Here is a 17,453-nt window from a genome sequence, read left to right as displayed (position 1 = left end):
CAGTCCAGGTTGTTGGTAGCTAGGATTCAGTTCAGGAGTCTTGTAGAATTCCAAAAGGCTTTTTGTGTACCACAGAAATTCAGGCACCTCTGTGTAGCCCATTTAGCAGCTCCACTTCTTATGTTGGATGTTTCTTTGGCATAAACTTGACAGAAGAAGGAGCAATGATCTCAAGTTGCAGTGCGGGAGGTTTAAGTTGGATATTAGGAAAAACTTTTTCATTAGGAGGGTGGTGAAGCACTGGAATAGGTTACCTAGGGAGGTGGTGAAATCTCCTTCCTTAGAGGTTTTTAAGGTCAGCCTTGGCAAAGCCCTGGCTGGAATGATTTAATTGGGGATTGGTCCTGCTTTGAGCAGGGCGTTGGACTAGATGACCTCCTGAGGTCCCTTCCAACCCTGATATTCTATGATTCTAAATTCAACCACGAGCAAATATTCAGACAACCCAAAACTGGAGAGTCAGCTAGCACAGAGGAAGATAGACCAAGCTGCATAGTTCATTGTTTCACAAAGTTTAAGGCCTGAAAGGACCATTAGAACATCTAGTCTGACCTCCTGCATATCACAGGCCGCTACATTTTACCCACTTATTTCTGTATTAAGCCCAATAATGTATGTTTGACTAAAGCATGCTTTCCAGAGAGGCATCCAGTCTTGATGTGAAGACATCAAGCGATGGAGACTCCACCATGTCCCTTTGTGTTCTGTTCCAGTGGTTAATCACTCTCACTATTAAAAATGGGTGCCTGATTTCCAACTTAAATTTGTCTGGCTTCACCTTCTGGCTATCTGTTCTTTTTATGCCTTTTTCCATTAGATTAAATAGATCTTTGGTATGAGTAACTTCTCCCCAGGAAGACACTTATACACTGTAATCAGGTCACCCCTCAACCCCTTTTTGGTAGATGTCATTATAAGGCATTTTCTCCAATCCTTGAATCATTTTTGTGGATCTTTTCTGCGCTTTCTAATTTTTCAACAGCTTTTCAAAAATGAGGACACCAGAACTGTATTCCAGGATCAGTCTCACAAATACCACATACAGAGGCAAAATCATCTCCATGCTCCTATTCATTACTCCCCTATTTATACAACCAAGGATTTCAGTAGCCCTCTTCCCCACAGCAGTGAACTTGGGAGCTCACGGTGAGTTGCTTGTCCACTGTGAAACTTGAATCCTTTTCAGAGTCATTGCTTTCCAAGACACAGTCCCCAATTACGTAGGTACAGCCAGCATTCATCATTCCTAGATGTATAGCTTTGCACTTGGCTGTATTAAAACTCATTTTGTTTGAATGGGCGTGGCTTAGCAAGTAGTTCAGAGCTCTCTGTCTGACAGTTCTGTCCTCATCAGTATTTACCACTCTGCCAATCTTTGTGTCATCCATAAATTTGATCAGCAATGATTTTATATTTTCTGCTGGATGAAAATGTTGAATAGCATCAGGCGCCGTACTGATCCCTGCAGAACCCCACTAGACACATCACCATTCAGTGATGATTTCCCATTGATGACTACTTTGAGATCTGTCAGTGAGCCAGTTCCTAATCCATTCAATGTGTGCTTTAGTGATATTGTATAGTGCTAATTTTTTAATCAGAATGTCAGGTGGTACTGAGTCAAAAGCCTTACAGAAATCTAAGTTTTTTTTCTCCTGCTGATGATAGCTCATCTCAATTGATTAGACTCTTGCTGTTCGTATGCATACTTCCACCTTTCCATGTTCTCTGTATGTATAAATATCTCCTGTCTGTGTGGTCCATTCTATGCATCCGAAGAAGTGAGCTGTAGCTCACGAAAGCTCATGCTGAAATAAATTTGTTAGTCTCTAAGGTGCCACAAGTACTCCTATTCTTTTTTCAGTTACCTTTATAAACCAAACCTGTAATCTTTTCAAAGAATTAAATCAGGCTTTTGACCTGGGCAGCTTCCACATTTACAAATCCCTTCCCAGAGGGACAGGGAATAAGTAGCACAAATATAACCTGAATGAAAGGGCCAGAATCACCCAAAGCAAACTCATTTTCATCTCATGTAGCCAAACACTGTAATTGCTGTAAGGAATACAGAGGATTCAGGGAAGGAAATGAAGAAACAGTGCGAGGACCAGCCTTCTAGGCAATTCAGAATCTCTGCATGTTCATGTTGCTGAAATAGTCTCTCATATCTCTCAGCACTATTATTAATATTTATGTATTTGTATGACCATAGTACGTAGGACCCCGCTCATGGAGCAGGATCCCTTTTGTCCCCGGTGCTGCACAAACACAGACCAAAAAGGCAGTCTGTGCCCCAAAGTGCTTACAATCTAAATCTAAGACAAGAGACAATAGACGCAAACAGATGGGGGAGTACAAGGAAACAGTGGTACAATATTCAGTTTGATAGGCGATGGTATGAATTCACTAGTGGTCTAACTGTTGTCACGGTTTGTGTAGGCATCATGAAAAAGGAGAGTTTGAAGGGGGGATCTGTAGGAGGATAGTGAGGTAGTTTTGACGATGTTTGCAGGGACCTTCTCCCAAGTGTGAGGGCCAGCATGGGAAAAAGCACAAAGGTGCTTGTTTGAAAATTTAACAAGCGAGCGATGGAGCCTGGCATCAGTGGCCTATCAGAGAGGGGAGCTGACATCTTAATAGTAAATGAGAGATGGTAGGTAGGGTGGGATAGGCAATGGAGGGTCTTGAAAATGAAAACAAATAACTCTTGTTTGATGTGTTGGAGAAGGCAGAGCCAGTAGAAGGATGCAAAGAGAGGGCTGACATTGTCAAAGCATTCTTTGCTGGATTCCCACAGTGGAATTCTGAGCATAGTCAATTGCTCCCCGAACACAGGGCATGGAGCAATGGAATGCTATGTCAATCACTCCCTGAACCACACTACGATGGAGCAATGGAAAACTGGGCCATGCTTTGAATCTGTCACATCATAACATTCTGGACCTGAATGAAATGTAGGAATATAGATGGGTCCCAACCTCTAGCTTGGAAAGCTCAGAGTACTATCCATTAGCATGAAAGGCAGACTGGATGTGTCTTTTCCTACTCTCCAGCTGGCCATAGAACTAATAGGAGTCTCCTAATCACTGGACACATTCTTTCTCTGTTCTTCTCCTTCCCTCTGGAGTTACCAAACCCAGCCAAAATGCTCAACTGAACCACTGTAATTTGCTTCTCAGACCTGTAATTACTGGTGAATTGATCAAGCTCCTCAGTTATGCAGCTGTGATCACAACTGAAGAAAAGATATCTGTCAATAATGGATTGTGTTAAGGGGCTAACAACATCCCTGGCTTACCTCCATTTGCCTTTAATGGAGCAAAACCAGGAATGAACTTGGCCCCATGTGCCTACGGTAAAGTGATGCTCTTGTTCAGAATAATGTTTCCATAGAAAGTGTCATCCTGAATTTGTGCGCGTGGAGGGGACAGCAAACTTTTAAAGTTCTAAAATCAGAGTTAGCTTCTCAGCTGGTCAGCCTGTTGTCAACCCCCTGCCCCCTCTGCCATTCAATAATGCTGTGTGTTATGTGGTGTATAAAGTAATCAGAGAGTGGAGTCCTAAACCTCATTTATTTCATGTCCACATTGAAGCGCTGGGTCCAAAATGGCAATTATCGTTCTGCAGGCTATGCAAACCCGCCAATAAACCAGTGTTTAATAGGCCTTGTAGATAAGCCATTTTACCATCATTCAGAATTTAGATAAATATGTAGCATATGTTGTGCAACCTGCTCTGATACATTACAGAGATGAAATTAGATGAGCTAGAGTGATTTACAAGGAAAGTGTAATTCCATTGAGGGGACACCACTTGTGTTGTAAACCACTGGAGTTGTCATCACTAGGACTCTAGGATGTACGGTAAATAACTCCAAGATGTCATTAATTTCACACCGCTGACTGCAGATCTTTTGTTGTTCTATATTTATGACATATGGGTCCCTCACTGTTTGTTTCAAACCATTTGAAATAAGTGAAAGTGACATAGGATGGGATTTTCAAAAGAACCTAAATGATTTAGGAGCCTAGACATAAAATTTTCAGTGGGACTGTGGATCCTAAGTCATTCAAAATTTTTATTCTCACTTATTAGAGTCTGTGCTTTAAGAGCCTGTCAGAATTCAGCAGACTTAGTGGGCTTAGATCAGGCCCTACCTGACTGTTTTTAAAATAAGGTCTTCTGAATACCCATTTAAGTGGCAGATCTGAATTTTAAAAAAAAAGCCCATAATTCTCTTACGTCATTTTGTCTTTTAATTGGAATGCTAGTAGCCAGGATTTCAGAGCAGATACCACTCTGCAAAGATAAAAATGCATTCTAATACAGTTATTGGACTCTGTTGTTCTGAGATAGGATCAATGGTTTATGACTTTGGAATATCAAATCAATAGGTTCCAACTTTCTCTTACTATTGAACTTTATTGTCGCAATTCATAAACATAATACAGTCATATACCATCCTACAGAGGAGCATTACTGGGGAAAGCTACAACCTAAAGTCCACATGTACCAAACTGAGTGGAAAGCCTGCTTTTAAATGGAAATGATTAATTCAAATACCAGAAGCTCTGGTCCTTAATCATGTATCGAAGTTTAGTCATCTGAGTGGTATCATTGCTTCAATGGGTTGAAAAGTTATGCACCTGCAGATATTTGCAGGACTGGGAGCTTAGACTGGATATCTAGAAAAAAATATATGTACAACATCCAAATGATCAAAACTTAATATATGCCATTAGTTTAATATCCCAATAACTAAATGGCTCTGGTGTCTCAATGAAAACTACAATTTTACTGCTACTTCCCAACAGGAAGCCCTGCCTGCAAAAATAGAGAGCTTATACCCTCCAGTCATTTCACATGCTGAGGTCCCACTGAAATCAAGAGGAGTGTTTCATGAAAGTCTATGGCAGTAGGATATGGCTTCAATTTAAAGAGCAGATATGCTGGTAGCTTCCTGCAGCTTTCTTAAAGTGGTTTCACATTTATTATATTTGATAAGAATTTTTAAAATGATACCAGGTGGTTTACATTTTTTAACAACTGGAAGTATTTTGCTTACTGTAATTTTCCTTTTGTGTGGCATGATTTCAGCTCTCACAAGGCCACTGAATAATTAGAGGAAGGATGGTCATAGAATTGGAAGGGACCTCAAGAGGTCATCTAGTTCAACCCCCTGCTCAAAGCATGACCAATCCCCAGACTTTTACCCCAGGTCTCCAAATAGCTTCTCAAGGATTGAATTTACAACCCTGGGTAATGCTCAAACCACTGAGCTATCCCTCTCCCCCAAGTGATCCCTTGTGGATTGGATTGGATTGGATAGGATGCGAGCTGGTTCCAATTTTTGGAACCTCCATGGACTTCCTCTGTGACCTTGAACAAGTCATAAGAGTAAGAACATAAGAATGGCCATACTGGGTCAGACCAAAGGTTCAACAAGCCCAGTATCCTGTCTACCGACAGTGACCAATGCCAGGTGTCCCAAAGGGAGTGAACCTAACAGGTAATGATCAAGTGATCTCTCTCCTGCCATCCATCTCCACCATCTGACAAACAGGGGCTAGAGAAACCATTCCCTACCCATCCTGGCTAATAGCCATTAATGGACTTAACCTCCATGAATTTATCCAGTTCTCTTTCAAGTGACCAAGTCACTTAATCTTGATCTGCCTCAACTCCCATTCTACAGGGATAATCATAGTTCCATTCTCCCTTTTCTATGAAGATTGTCAATGCTTTGGAGGTGTAGACTATACCCTAATATGCTAGTACAGTGCCTAGCACCATGGCTCTCTGATCTTGGCTGAGTCTACTAATTGCTACTGTAATATAAATAACATATTGGAACACATGGACTTGCATCAATTAATAAGCAAAACTCTCCCCTGAACTCAATGGAGACTTGTGCTTCACACTGATGTTCACACATTCTTCATGTTGGTGTGGATCAAATAACAATTATTGCTAATAACACAGTCTTATAAAGTAATAAGCCTGAGAGTGCTGACAGTACACATTGCTCTGAGACTGGGACCAGGCTGGAGTCCCTGTGTATTAAATTGTGTCAAGATGAAGTTTTTAAACCAATGCCAGAAAGCCACTCTTCACCAGATGGCTAAACTTGGAATGAGTTTCTCTGGCACAAAGCAGAAAGAAGTCCAAGCTGGCCAGGGAGGGTTAGGAAAAAAGAATTAAAATGTTACTTTTTGAGTGGGCAAAGAGACTGCAACCCCACCCCCATCACAATACCACCACCTGTCTAGGGAGCCTTTAGTTTGATAAAAAGAACAGGAGTACTTAGAGACTAAATTTGTTAGTCTCTAATGTGCCACAAATACTCCTGTTCTTTTTTCAGATACAGACTAACACTGCTGCTACTCTGAAACCTTTAGTCTGGTAAACACTGATTCACAGTTCCCAATGCATGTGGGTCTGACAGTGAGTGTGATTATGGCAGGAAAACCTCTGGGCTCCACGATGCTTCATCTCAAGCAGGGCACTGAATAGCCTTCATCATCTGATGGAATGAAACAAAATGGAAGAGTTGGGGGTTGGGAAAGGGGACCTGTTTGTCTCCACCAACCCCCTGGATGTGGCACTGTATTTTCAAAAGAGCTCAGCACTAGAGCTGATTGCAATTTTTCATTGACTCCCCTCCCCCCCAAATAAACGGGTCCCTGGGAAATTTTCATTTTGGCCAAAACATTCCTATCGTTCAATGAAAAACCAAACCTTTTTTATTTTTCAAAAATTGGGGTTTAGTATTTTTCTTCTGCCCCCTCTCCCAGTAGGGAAAAAAGACCAATAGAGCAAAAAACGCAATAACAAAAATTTGTATTGTCAAAAAATGTGGGAAATACCTTTTTTTTTAAGTTTTCTTTCCAAAATGTTCACCATAAACACTTCCCTTTTCTCCAGCTCTACTCAGCACCCAGCTCTGAGTGGGACCTCCGAGGTCCTGAGCACGTCTCAAAATCCGACCTCTTCATTCTCAATGGGAGCTGAGCAATTTTGAAATCTGCCCCCGAACTCTGGGCAAAGAGATTCCGCCTGGTGAAGCCGCTGCTACCGGGCAGGGTCGCTTTAGGACCTGGCTTTTTGGGACTCAGGGCAGGAGAACGGAGGAGACAGGGCCAGAGACAGACGGCGGAAACTCGTGTGTTACAATACGTGACGAGTCGGATTAAAATCCGCCTGCTCTGAGGCGCGCAATTAGGAGCGTCCTTTGCTTGCATCAGGTGCGTTCTAGGCGGACAGTCCCTGCTTGTGGCAAACGATGCTGTGATCTTACAGGTTCAAAGTGTCTCGTTTATGTCACATGTGCTCAGGCCCCCCAGCCCCCCCAGCCAGCACTTCGCCGCCGAGGGAGAAGAGAAAGGACCCCCCCCTGCCCACTTTACTCCAAACCGCAAATCTGGTCACAAAGTCAACCGCAGTCAGGCAGGACCAGGGTAACAGACACCGCAGTGAAGCACCGCTCCTCCCTTCTCGCAGCCCGGCTACGCGCCGAGGAGCAAACGGGGCAAGGCGGGGGAGAAAAGTTGGGTATCTCCAAGTTGGGTATCTCCAAGTTGCCGCCAAATCAGCAAGGAGCGAAACGGGCCCTTAAGGCTCCAGCATCAGGGTGTCAACTTTCCAGCCTGGCAAAGAGTTTCTCACATCACCCAGCCACCCTCCCCGAGCCTACAGCGCATTTCTCTCTGTGTGTGTGTGTGTGTGTGTGTGCCAGGCAGCTCCCGGCTAGTGATTAACACAATCCACCTTCCAACCACCTACTTTTCTAGTGCACCCAGGCGAGCGGCCCCACCCCCTGGCTTGAAGTGCTTTCCGTGCTATGCAGGGTACAGTTCGGTTCAGTGGCTCTCAGCGCCCCACTGCAGGAACTGCTCCACCACCCACCCCCTGCAGCCCTCCGCACTGTTTGGCAGGTTTCACTGGACCAAGGCACCCTTTATAACCCGCATCTTGAGCAGACCAGGACCGGGCCATCATTTCGGAGTGGAAGCCAATGCGTGCCTAGCCTCCCGGCCGCCACAAGCCCCTTGCCCCTGATTTGCCAGGGGCCAAACACCACCAAGAAGGAAATGGGGGTGAAGGGCTAAAGAAAAGGAGAGAGAGAGGAGTGGGGGAAGGCGCAGCGCTCTCCCCCTTGGTTGTCCTGTGGCCATGCAGAGCACAGCCCTGTTACACAAGAGCTGCGCTCAACTTTAGCGAGGCAATAATCTCCCATTGGAGCAACTTGTGCTGGCGAGAGGAGACACTGCACCCGCTCAGCGTGGGTCAGGTGTCCCCCCCCAGGAGTGAGCCCTTTGCCGCCCCAGACCCCCCGGTTCCCAAGCCCCATCAGGCCCCCAGGAGCCGGCACTCACCTGCGTTGCTCATCTCCCCCAACTTTCAGGGCTCCCGCCCTCAGATCATGGTCCTGCACGCCTGGGTCGGGCGCACCTCCTTCACCCCCGAAGCTGGGGCGGGGGCCGGTGTGGGGCTGAGAAGGGAGGGGAGAACTAGTCAGCAGTGGCTGGAGCCCTCTTTGGCTGGGGGGGTGGGGGGGATCGGGAGATCACTGCCGCTAGCAGCCTTCGCCCTGCCCCATGCTTAGCCTGGCGAGGCAGACTGGCTGCAGGCAGCTGGTCGGGTCCCGCTCTGATCGCAGCGCACTGGCCCCGGCTCGCCACCGCCTCCTCCTCACAGGCATTTCCCTTCCTTTCCTGCAGAGGAAGCCCTTTGGCTCGCTCAGGGATTGAAAGCTGCAGTGAAACAAGGGGGGTGTGTGTGTGGGGAGAGCACGGATGCCTAACAAACAGATTTAAAGGGACAGCAGCTGTTCTGTCTCCCACCCCCTGTATGACACACACACACACACACACACACACACACACACACACACACACACACACACACACACACACACGAGTTCAGGATCTTGCATACGCTCCGGGAGTGTGAATGGGGCTTGCACAAGCGGGGGGGGGGGGCGCGGGAGAGGCTTCTCCTCCCTGGCTGAGTTTGGAAAAAGAAAGCAGGAATGTGGAAGTTTATGCATGAAGCTAAAAGGCCAGGGAAGCCGGCACTCTGGGCCGTTCCTCCCCAGGTCCTGCAGCCGCAGGGTGCGGAGGATTGAACGAGGATCGCAAAGCAGTGGTTGTTTCCCAGACTAGCCCGGGATGTGCGGTCCCGTCCCCCCCCCGCGGGCAGAGAGGGTGGCTCACCCACCTCCCCTGGAGCCCAGAACGGAGCACGTCCCCGCAAGAAGAAGCAAAGAGTGTCTGTGTGAAACGATCGGTAGCCACCGGGCGAGTGTGTGGATAAGGGGCAAGTGACAGGGCGTGAAAGCCAGAGAGGAGTTGCCCGCACAAAGCTAGAGCAGCCCCTGCCCCGACGCAAAGGCATTTTAAAGGAAAGGTTTGCGTGGTCTCCCCCTTTTTTTAGCCAGCCCTGCCTCCGTCTCTGTGATCAGCCTTTTCTGCGCAGAACTAACGGGGGAGACAGCAATTCTCCCTCTTCTTCCTTCCTTCCTTCCCACCAAACGTGTGTCTGTGTCCTGGCTCTAAACACGCCGTGAATACGTCTGCGCCCCCCCCCCGCTCAATAGTTGTGGGGTTTGCAGTAAACTTTGCAAAATAGAGCCCTGATCCTGCAGTCTTTACTCAGGAGAGTAAGGATTACTCGTGCGAGTGAGTTCTGTCAGCTCGGGTCCGGGGTTCTTACGGCTACTAACTTCAGTACAAAGCTTCAAGACCTTGGCGTGGTCCCCCACTGTCCCCAGGAATTTCAAAAATAAATCCCTGGGGCTAGAAAATGTCCATTCTACAAAGGTGAGAGATCCCCCCTCCCAATCTGGTAAACTCACTATTATGAATTTATGTGGCTGAGAGAGGAAACGCTGGTCTGTTGACCTCTTGTAATGGCAGGATCATCATAGACTGCAGCTCCATGAGCCAAGGGGTTCGTTGTGCAGGTAGGTGCCTGCTATAGCCCCATTCACACCTACAGGTCTCTGCACTGGTGCAACACAGAGCAATCTGTCTGGTCCCAAAGATGGCTGGGTCTAACCTGATTTTACTGAGCAGCAGAAAAGTCAGATGTAAGATTGCAAAGTGAGAAGGTCAGCATACTTGGCCCTAGGATATCTTACAAGTGACATAAATAGTTTATGCACTGAAAGGATTATTTGTGTTTGGTGGTTTATGTTAGAAGACAAGTAGTATTACTAAAGGTGGTTTATCAGTGAGTTGATGGTGTACAGCAGCTTTATTTGATGCAGCATTGTTTCATGTTTATTTTATTATAAAGCATCTAATAACAAACATCATTATTATCTGCCAATTTATAATACACAGCTGAAAAGAGAGAGACTAAAGACATTCCAAAGCATTCTTCACTGTTGCTTCCTTGGGACTGATATTAAACAGATTTCACTCTAAACAGGTATAGGTAACAGGAGCAAAACAGTTAGGACTAGACTTGTGTTGAGTGCTCCTTGGCCACTGTGGATAATCTGGCCTTGCACTGCGTTCATCACTATGGTATCTGACCAGGGCAGGCCCTACTCCACCTAGTCAAATCAAATCAATCTAAGAAATGTTTCCAGAACCATCAGTTTGTGTGAATCCAAAGTGTCTGATCATCTAGGGCAAAATATGGAACCTGAAAATGAGCAAACTGAATACTTGCTTTTCAAATAGCACTCAGGTTGATTACAGAGCAGAATGTCTGGCATTTTTGCAAGAAACTAAAAACGTCAGAAAAATGCTAAATACGAACCTACATAAGAAGAAACTGGGAGTGGAAATTAAGGCCAGGGACATGACGAACAGCCAGGGTATGTCTACACTACAAAATTAGATCAGTTTTATTGTAGTCAATTTTTAGAAACTGATTTTATACAGTTGATTGTGTATGTCCACACTAAGCACATTAAATTGGCAGAGTGCATCCTCACTACCGTGGCTAGCATCGACTTGCAGAGCAGTGCACTGTGGGTAGCTATCCCACAGTTCCTGCAATCTCCATCACCCATTGGAATCCTAGATTAAGCTCCCAATACCTGATGGGGCAAAAACATTGTCGTGGGTGGTTTTGGGTACATGTTGTCAGGCCCCACTCCCTCCATGCAAGCAACAGCAGACAATCATTTCATGCCTTTTTTCCTGGGTTACCCAGGCAGATGCCATGCCATGGGAAGCATGGAGCCCACTCAGCTCACCGTCACCGTATGTCTCCTGGGTGCTGCTGGCAGACGCGGTACAACATTGCCACACAGCACCAGCTCCTTGCCTTTGCTGCAGATGGTGCAGTAGGACTGATAGCTATTGTATGTCTCTTGGGTGTTCCTGGCAGACCTTGGTGAGGTCAATCAGGGGTGCCTGGACAGATATGGATGCCCTCCTCCTAGAGCACTGAATGGGAGCCAGAGACTCCAGGTCATTCTCTTCTTTAAGTTTCATCTCATGGAGATTCAGTCCTGCCTGGAATATCATGTGAGCTGGAGGTTTCTGCCTCAGGCTGCTCTCCCAGCCAGCAGCACCGTGCGGTTGCACCTACCCCAGCCTACCCCTTGCTCCCGTGGCTCATGAAGCCTAGACAGTAGTAAGGAGCAGTTCGACTATAGGCTGAGCAAGTGCAGAATGGTGGTAGAATGTGCCTTTGAATGTTTAAAAGCTCTCTGGTGATGTTTGCTGACTAGGTCAGACCTCAGTGGAACCAACATTCCCATTGTTATTGCTGCTCGCTGTGTGCTCCATAATATCTGTGAGAGTAAGGGGGAGACTTTTATGGCGGGGAGGAGGTTGAGACAAATCGCCTGGTGTCCGATTTTGAGCAGCCAGATGCCAGGGTGATTAAAAGAGCACACCAAGGCGTGCTGCACATCAAAGAGGCTGTGAAAACTAGTTTCATGACTGGCCAGGCTTCGGTGTGACAGTTGTGTATGTTTATCTTTGATGCAAACCCACCATCTTTGTTGATTTTAATTCCCTGTAAGCCAACTACCCTCCCCCCTTTGAAATAAAGTAACTATTGTTTTGAAACCATGCATTCTTTCTTTATTAATTAAAAAAAATGAGATAATGGACAAGGTAGCCCAGGTGGGATTGGGGAGGAGGGAAGGACAAGGCCACATTGCTTATTGTAGCCACATTAAAAATCAAACTGTTTGAATAGCAGCCATCTGTTGCTTTGGCCATTCTCTGGAGTGGAGTGGCTGGGTGCCCGGAGCCTCTCCTCCCCCCTACGTTCTTGGGCGTCTGGGTAAGGAGGCTATGGAACATGGGGAGAAGGGTAGGCGGTTATACAGTGGATGCAGTGGGGGTCTGTGCTATTGTTGTATTTCCTGCAGTTCCAACATAAGCTTCATCATGTCCATTTGCTCCCCCAACAGATGCTTCATCATGTCTGTTTGCTCCCGCATTAGCCTCAGCATTGTGTCCTGCCTCCGCTCTTTGTGCTCACTTAATTCTTTCCTGGCCTCTGCCACTGAATGCCTCCATGCATTAAGCTGTGCCCTATCAGTGCTGGCGGACTGCATGAGCTTGGAAAACATGTCCTTAAGAGTGCGTTTTTTTCATCTTCTAATCTGTGATAACCTCAGGGATGGAGATTATGGGGGAGCATAGAAACATTCTACGCTCTACGATTCTGGGGGGACTGCATGGTCACCTGTGCTGCTAAGTGCTGCTGAGTTTGTCATGCTGACCAAACAGGAAATGAAATTCAAAAGTTTCTGGAGCTTTTCCTGTGTACCTGGCTAGCGTAAAGGAGTTCAAAGCGCTGTCCAGAGCAGTAACACTGGAGCACTCTGGGATAGCTCCCGGAGGCCAATACTGTTGATTTGTGTCCACATTACCCCAAATTTGACCCAGCAAGGTCAATTTTAGTGCTACTCCCCTCACCGGGGAGGAGTACAGAAGTCGATTTTAAGAGCCCTTTAAGTCGACGGAATGGGGTTGGTTGTGTGGACTCATTCATATTAAAATCAACCTAACACGGCTACATTTGACCTAACTCCATAGTGTAGACCAGGGTCCAGAGACTGTAGTTATCAGGTATTCAAAGCAGAAATGGTTTGAAAAATGTCAATTGAAACACATTTTTAAAGGAAAATGGCCTTTTGATTCAATAGCAATTTTCATGAAAAAAATCAACTTTTGTGAAAAAGTGGTTTTTGGTTGGAAAAAATGGAAAAGGAGCACCAAATTTCTTTAGGTTTTCAGTGACTGAAATTTTTTGCTGAAAAAAAGCAAGAAAGTGTTCTTCTCAAAATGTTTCATGGGAAAAAGAATTGGTTCCTGATCAGTTCTTTTAAAAAAAGTTTCTTACTATTGAGCAATGTCAACCAACTGATTTGCAGCAGATTTACTCTGAATCAGAGGAATTCATGTCATTAGCTTGGTTATCAGATTTCATTTGGCATATTTTTAGTAAATTTAAGAGCTGTGCTCCTTATTATTTTTCCAGTATTCATGCAAAGAGAACTTGTTCAAAGGGAAACAGGCAGTTTCTACATATTGTAACACACAAATGGAGATTTTCTTATCCTGTTTTTATAGGAGATGTCCACTGAAGCAAGCTTGGGTGTGGTTATACTGTGCATAACTAATTCTGAGCAGCAAAGGTCCTAACTTGAGCTAGACAGATAATGGACAAAATATTTGACAGATATTTTATTTGAACAATGTTGGAAAGTTAATAGAACAATCGGTGTCACAAATATTAGACCACCAAGTCTCATAGAAGCTTCTCCAACACAGCTTGTCCAAAGTTCTCTTCACCCATAATGATTTGCATTTTTCTACAGGGTAAAGAGAAGCCAGGAAAATTCACAGATCTCTGTCCCAAATCTCAACAGCCTTTCATGGAGAGTGTGATTGAACTGTCCCTCTCTCTGTTTGTGGAACCAGAATGGATATTTCTCACCTACATCTGAGTCTCTTCAATTGGTTTTAACTCTGCAGTTGGTTCAAGAGGGCCAGCAAATATGTCCTCCAGTCACAGAGCCCTGTTTTTTAGAATTTGAAAGGATCCTGTCCAGGTTAAAAGTGACTACAGTTGTTGCTGTTTTTTTCGGGGGTAGGGGAGGATGTGATTAATTTGTTAATTTTCATAAACAAATAATGACATACCAAAAGGTAAATGACTTACAGCTTGTCTATATTACTAGATATCACGCATTTCTCAGGATATCCAATAAAGTTGTGCAATTACACAACTTTACAACTTGTCAAAGCTCTAAGACCAGATAATACAAAATCAGGCCATTTTGCACAGCCACAGCATGTTAGGGTGAGGGTAACAACAACAATAAAAGACATACACAAATAGGCACCAAAAGGAAGTAGGGGACTAGAAAGGTGGGAAGAGGGAAAAGCAGAGAGGTCAGGTGGAGTGGAAGTTTGGCTTTATTTGAACTACCCCAGCATTCTTTATTCAAATGTATCAAGAAACAGGGTCCAAATTTCTTTGAATTATGTAATTGCTCTCTACATTGATAAGCTAGTCTTTCTTCCGCTGAGAATGCAGACAGGTCTGAATACTGCTGCTCTATTCTGGGCCTACGCATACCCCTCTATTTTTGTAAAATCATGCACCAGGGCATCACTGGGGCCCTCAAGCACCAAAGTCTTTCTGATGGGGTAAACCCGGTGTAGTAGGCACATAACCTAGGATATCAGTTTCATCTGAGGTTTTATTGCTGACCGTAGGTGACTCGTGCCTCTCTATATTCGGGGGGGGGGGGGGGCACAATCTAAAGGGGAGGACACATGACTGCCCCACATGTCTCCTTTGCCCAGTGACCCACTGCCTTGTGCCCAGCCTGGGGCTGCTGCACTCTCCCCACCCAATGTTACCAGCTGGGCTGGGGAGGGCTCTGTCCTTCTCCCCCTGTGCCCCAGCCCCAGCATGCTCGGCTGCTCTCCCTGGCAGCCGGGCCTGGGCAGGGAGTGGAATGGAGCCACTTTTCGTGCAGCTGAAGGTCACTGCTCCAGGTCACTGCTCTGTGCAGCGCAGCATCTGCCTGAGACAGCCTGGCTGGGGAGATGGTAGGGGTTGCCCGCTCCATGCCAGGTCCTGGCTGCTGGGGACAGGGGATGAGTGAGCTAGAAATGTGCCAGAGGGGAGAGTGGACTCCGGCTTGCATGGCCCCGTCCCCTGCAGCTGAGCCCAGGCAGGGGGCGGCCGCCACTGCCGTCTCCGCAGCCTGGCTCTCTCAGGTAGCTGCTCTGCTGCACAGAGCATCAACTCAGAGCAGCCAGCAGGAGATGTGACTAGTTCCACTCCTTCTACTCCCTGCTCAAGCCCTGCTTGACAGGGATGGGCAGAGGGTGCTGGGGAGCAGGTGCAACAGGAGAATGACAGAGCCCCTCTGCCTCCAACCGCACTGGCAGGCCAAGCAGCAACCTGCGGGGGCACTTGACCCCACATTCCCCCCACCCACGCATTGTCTATGTCTGAGGCCAAGCACTACTTTCATCCCTGTGTCCACCTCTTCCCACAGCTTTCTGGCTGCTGGACAGCCCCACAGCATATGCGTCAGGGTTCCTTTTTCTTTACTGCAGCACCAACAACCATCAAAACCCGAAGCCCCTGTCTCGCACAACCTCTGTGGGGTCCACTACATTTTGAACAGAATCTTTTGCTGTATTAGGTGTAGCCTGAGATCTGCAGAAGTGTTTTTAACATTCCATAATATGCTCTGCCCCTGGAGTTCTTTTAAGGGCTGTGATAACTCCCCTTCACACATTTTCACAAAGAACTCCAAAGTAATGGAGTTCCTCTTTCTCAGTGGACATGGGCCTGGTGAAGTTATGAAGCATTCCCAAATTTTCCTCTGGCAATCCTAGGGCATCTGGACCAAACTGATAATGTTAGCAAGTGTTTGAATTGTTAAGTACTGCCACTCCACTGAGGGTGGAAGGTCATATCATTGCTTTAGAGCAGTTGTTCTCAACCTGCGGGCCATGTTCGGTGGCCCCATCAGCACACGGTTGCAGCCCATATGACACCCTCAGAGCCATACAGGTATTGTACCTATTGTGTGGAAGCGGCGCCCACATAACACACAGAGAGCTGCTTATGCGGCCCGCAGTGGTAAATAGGTTGAGAACCACTGCTTTAATCTTAGAAAAGACACAAAGCCCTTATTGCTGACTAACTGGGAAAGCCATATGATGCTGTTGCTCAGTCAGTTCTTCCAAATCAGGCTGTTTCCCAACTTGTAAGTCTGGGTTACTCCAGTTACGTGCTTTATCATGATGGTGAGAATGAAACTGGTACCTCTTAGCTAGGATAGCCCAGATACTTTGTGCAGCCATCACCGCAGGCACCTTCTTTTTGGCTGATGGAGAAAAATAGGAACCAAGCAGATCCACAGGGAGAACTGGATTTATTAATACTCATTGAATTTCCACCCATGTGGGAATAAGGGTGTTAGCATGCTGGGACCAATTTGACATTTGTGACATGATAAAAGCATAATAGTAATTTTGGAAGTCCCTTGACTATAGGGAGCTGGTGTTTTTTAAGTGATAGTTGTGGATATTGACCAGAGCCCCACAGAAGGGCTCTGATAATGTTACATTTTCTAAATTAAGACAGAAGGATATTATATGTATGTATTTGTATATATATAAAACCTATGTATCGCTAGTTATTTGAGAGACTACAGGATCTGAGTTTATCTTCACTAGTTTATTAAGATTTCTTGGTACTTTTATACCTAGGAACTTATTTGCGTCAGTTTGTCCTATGGAAATTCCATTAAGAAAAAGCCCCACTACATGACAACAGGGAGATTTCTAATGGTTCCAATTTTTTTCCAGTGTATTTTGTAACCAGGTATTTCTCTGAATTTTTGAATTAGTGATAGGAGAGTTGGAATAGTGGCTTCTGGTTTGCGCATACACAAAAAGGTGTCTGCACACAACGTCACTTCATACGCCATGGAACCAAGTTGAGTGCCTCAGATATCTGAATGAGTCTGTATAGCTATTGCCAGGGCTCTAGAGCCAAATCAAAAAGTGATGGAGACAACAGGTATCCTTGCCTGGTGCCCAGAAGAGGATGGAGGTATCCCAGGTCACATTGTTGATTGTAATGCAAAAGGATAAGTGAGACTATAACAGTTGGATCAGGAGCTAAATATGAGTCAAAATCCAAATTCTTGTAGGGTATGAAACATAGACCGCCAGCCCACTCTGTCAAGCACCTTTTCCATCTCTAAGGTTAATATGGCTTATGGTTTGGGGTCATCATATCGCACTGATAAAATGTCAATAAGTTGCCATTTGATGAGAATTGATATGCATGTCCCCAAAGTTATACAGTATAAGCTTGGCGCACCAGAGATAACCTAAATCTGTAAGTAAGTTAGTAACAGTAACTGGATAACTTCATCAATGCAGGTGGGGAAAACATAACAACTGGGAAGTAAACCTGGGATAAAACAGAAC

At 45.8% G+C, this 17,453-nt stretch overlaps 1 protein-coding gene across 4 annotated transcripts in view; it reads right to left on the bottom strand.

The window, feature by feature from the left end:
• Positions 1 to 8,685, bottom strand: part of FGD5 (FYVE, RhoGEF and PH domain containing 5) — a 153,363-nt gene extending 144,678 nt beyond the window's left edge. For 3 of the 4 annotated variants that reach the window (XM_030570190.1, XM_030570193.1, XM_030570191.1), the window contains exon 1: positions 8,376 to 8,684. In XM_030570190.1, coding sequence (XP_030426050.1) covers positions 8,376 to 8,388 — 13 coding nt within the window. In that variant the 5' untranslated portion in view covers positions 8,389 to 8,684. Of the gene's footprint in view, positions 1 to 8,375 lie in introns of all 4 variants that reach the window. The other variant, XM_030570192.1, reaches the window with a different exon arrangement.
• Positions 8,686 to 17,453: the final 8,768 nt, after the last annotated feature.

Source organism: Gopherus evgoodei, chromosome 7 (genome assembly GCF_007399415.2).
Source record: "Gopherus evgoodei ecotype Sinaloan lineage chromosome 7, rGopEvg1_v1.p, whole genome shotgun sequence".
NCBI classification, from domain to species: domain Eukaryota; kingdom Metazoa; phylum Chordata; order Testudines; family Testudinidae; genus Gopherus; species Gopherus evgoodei.
This window is presented reverse-complemented; position numbering and strand designations above follow the sequence as displayed.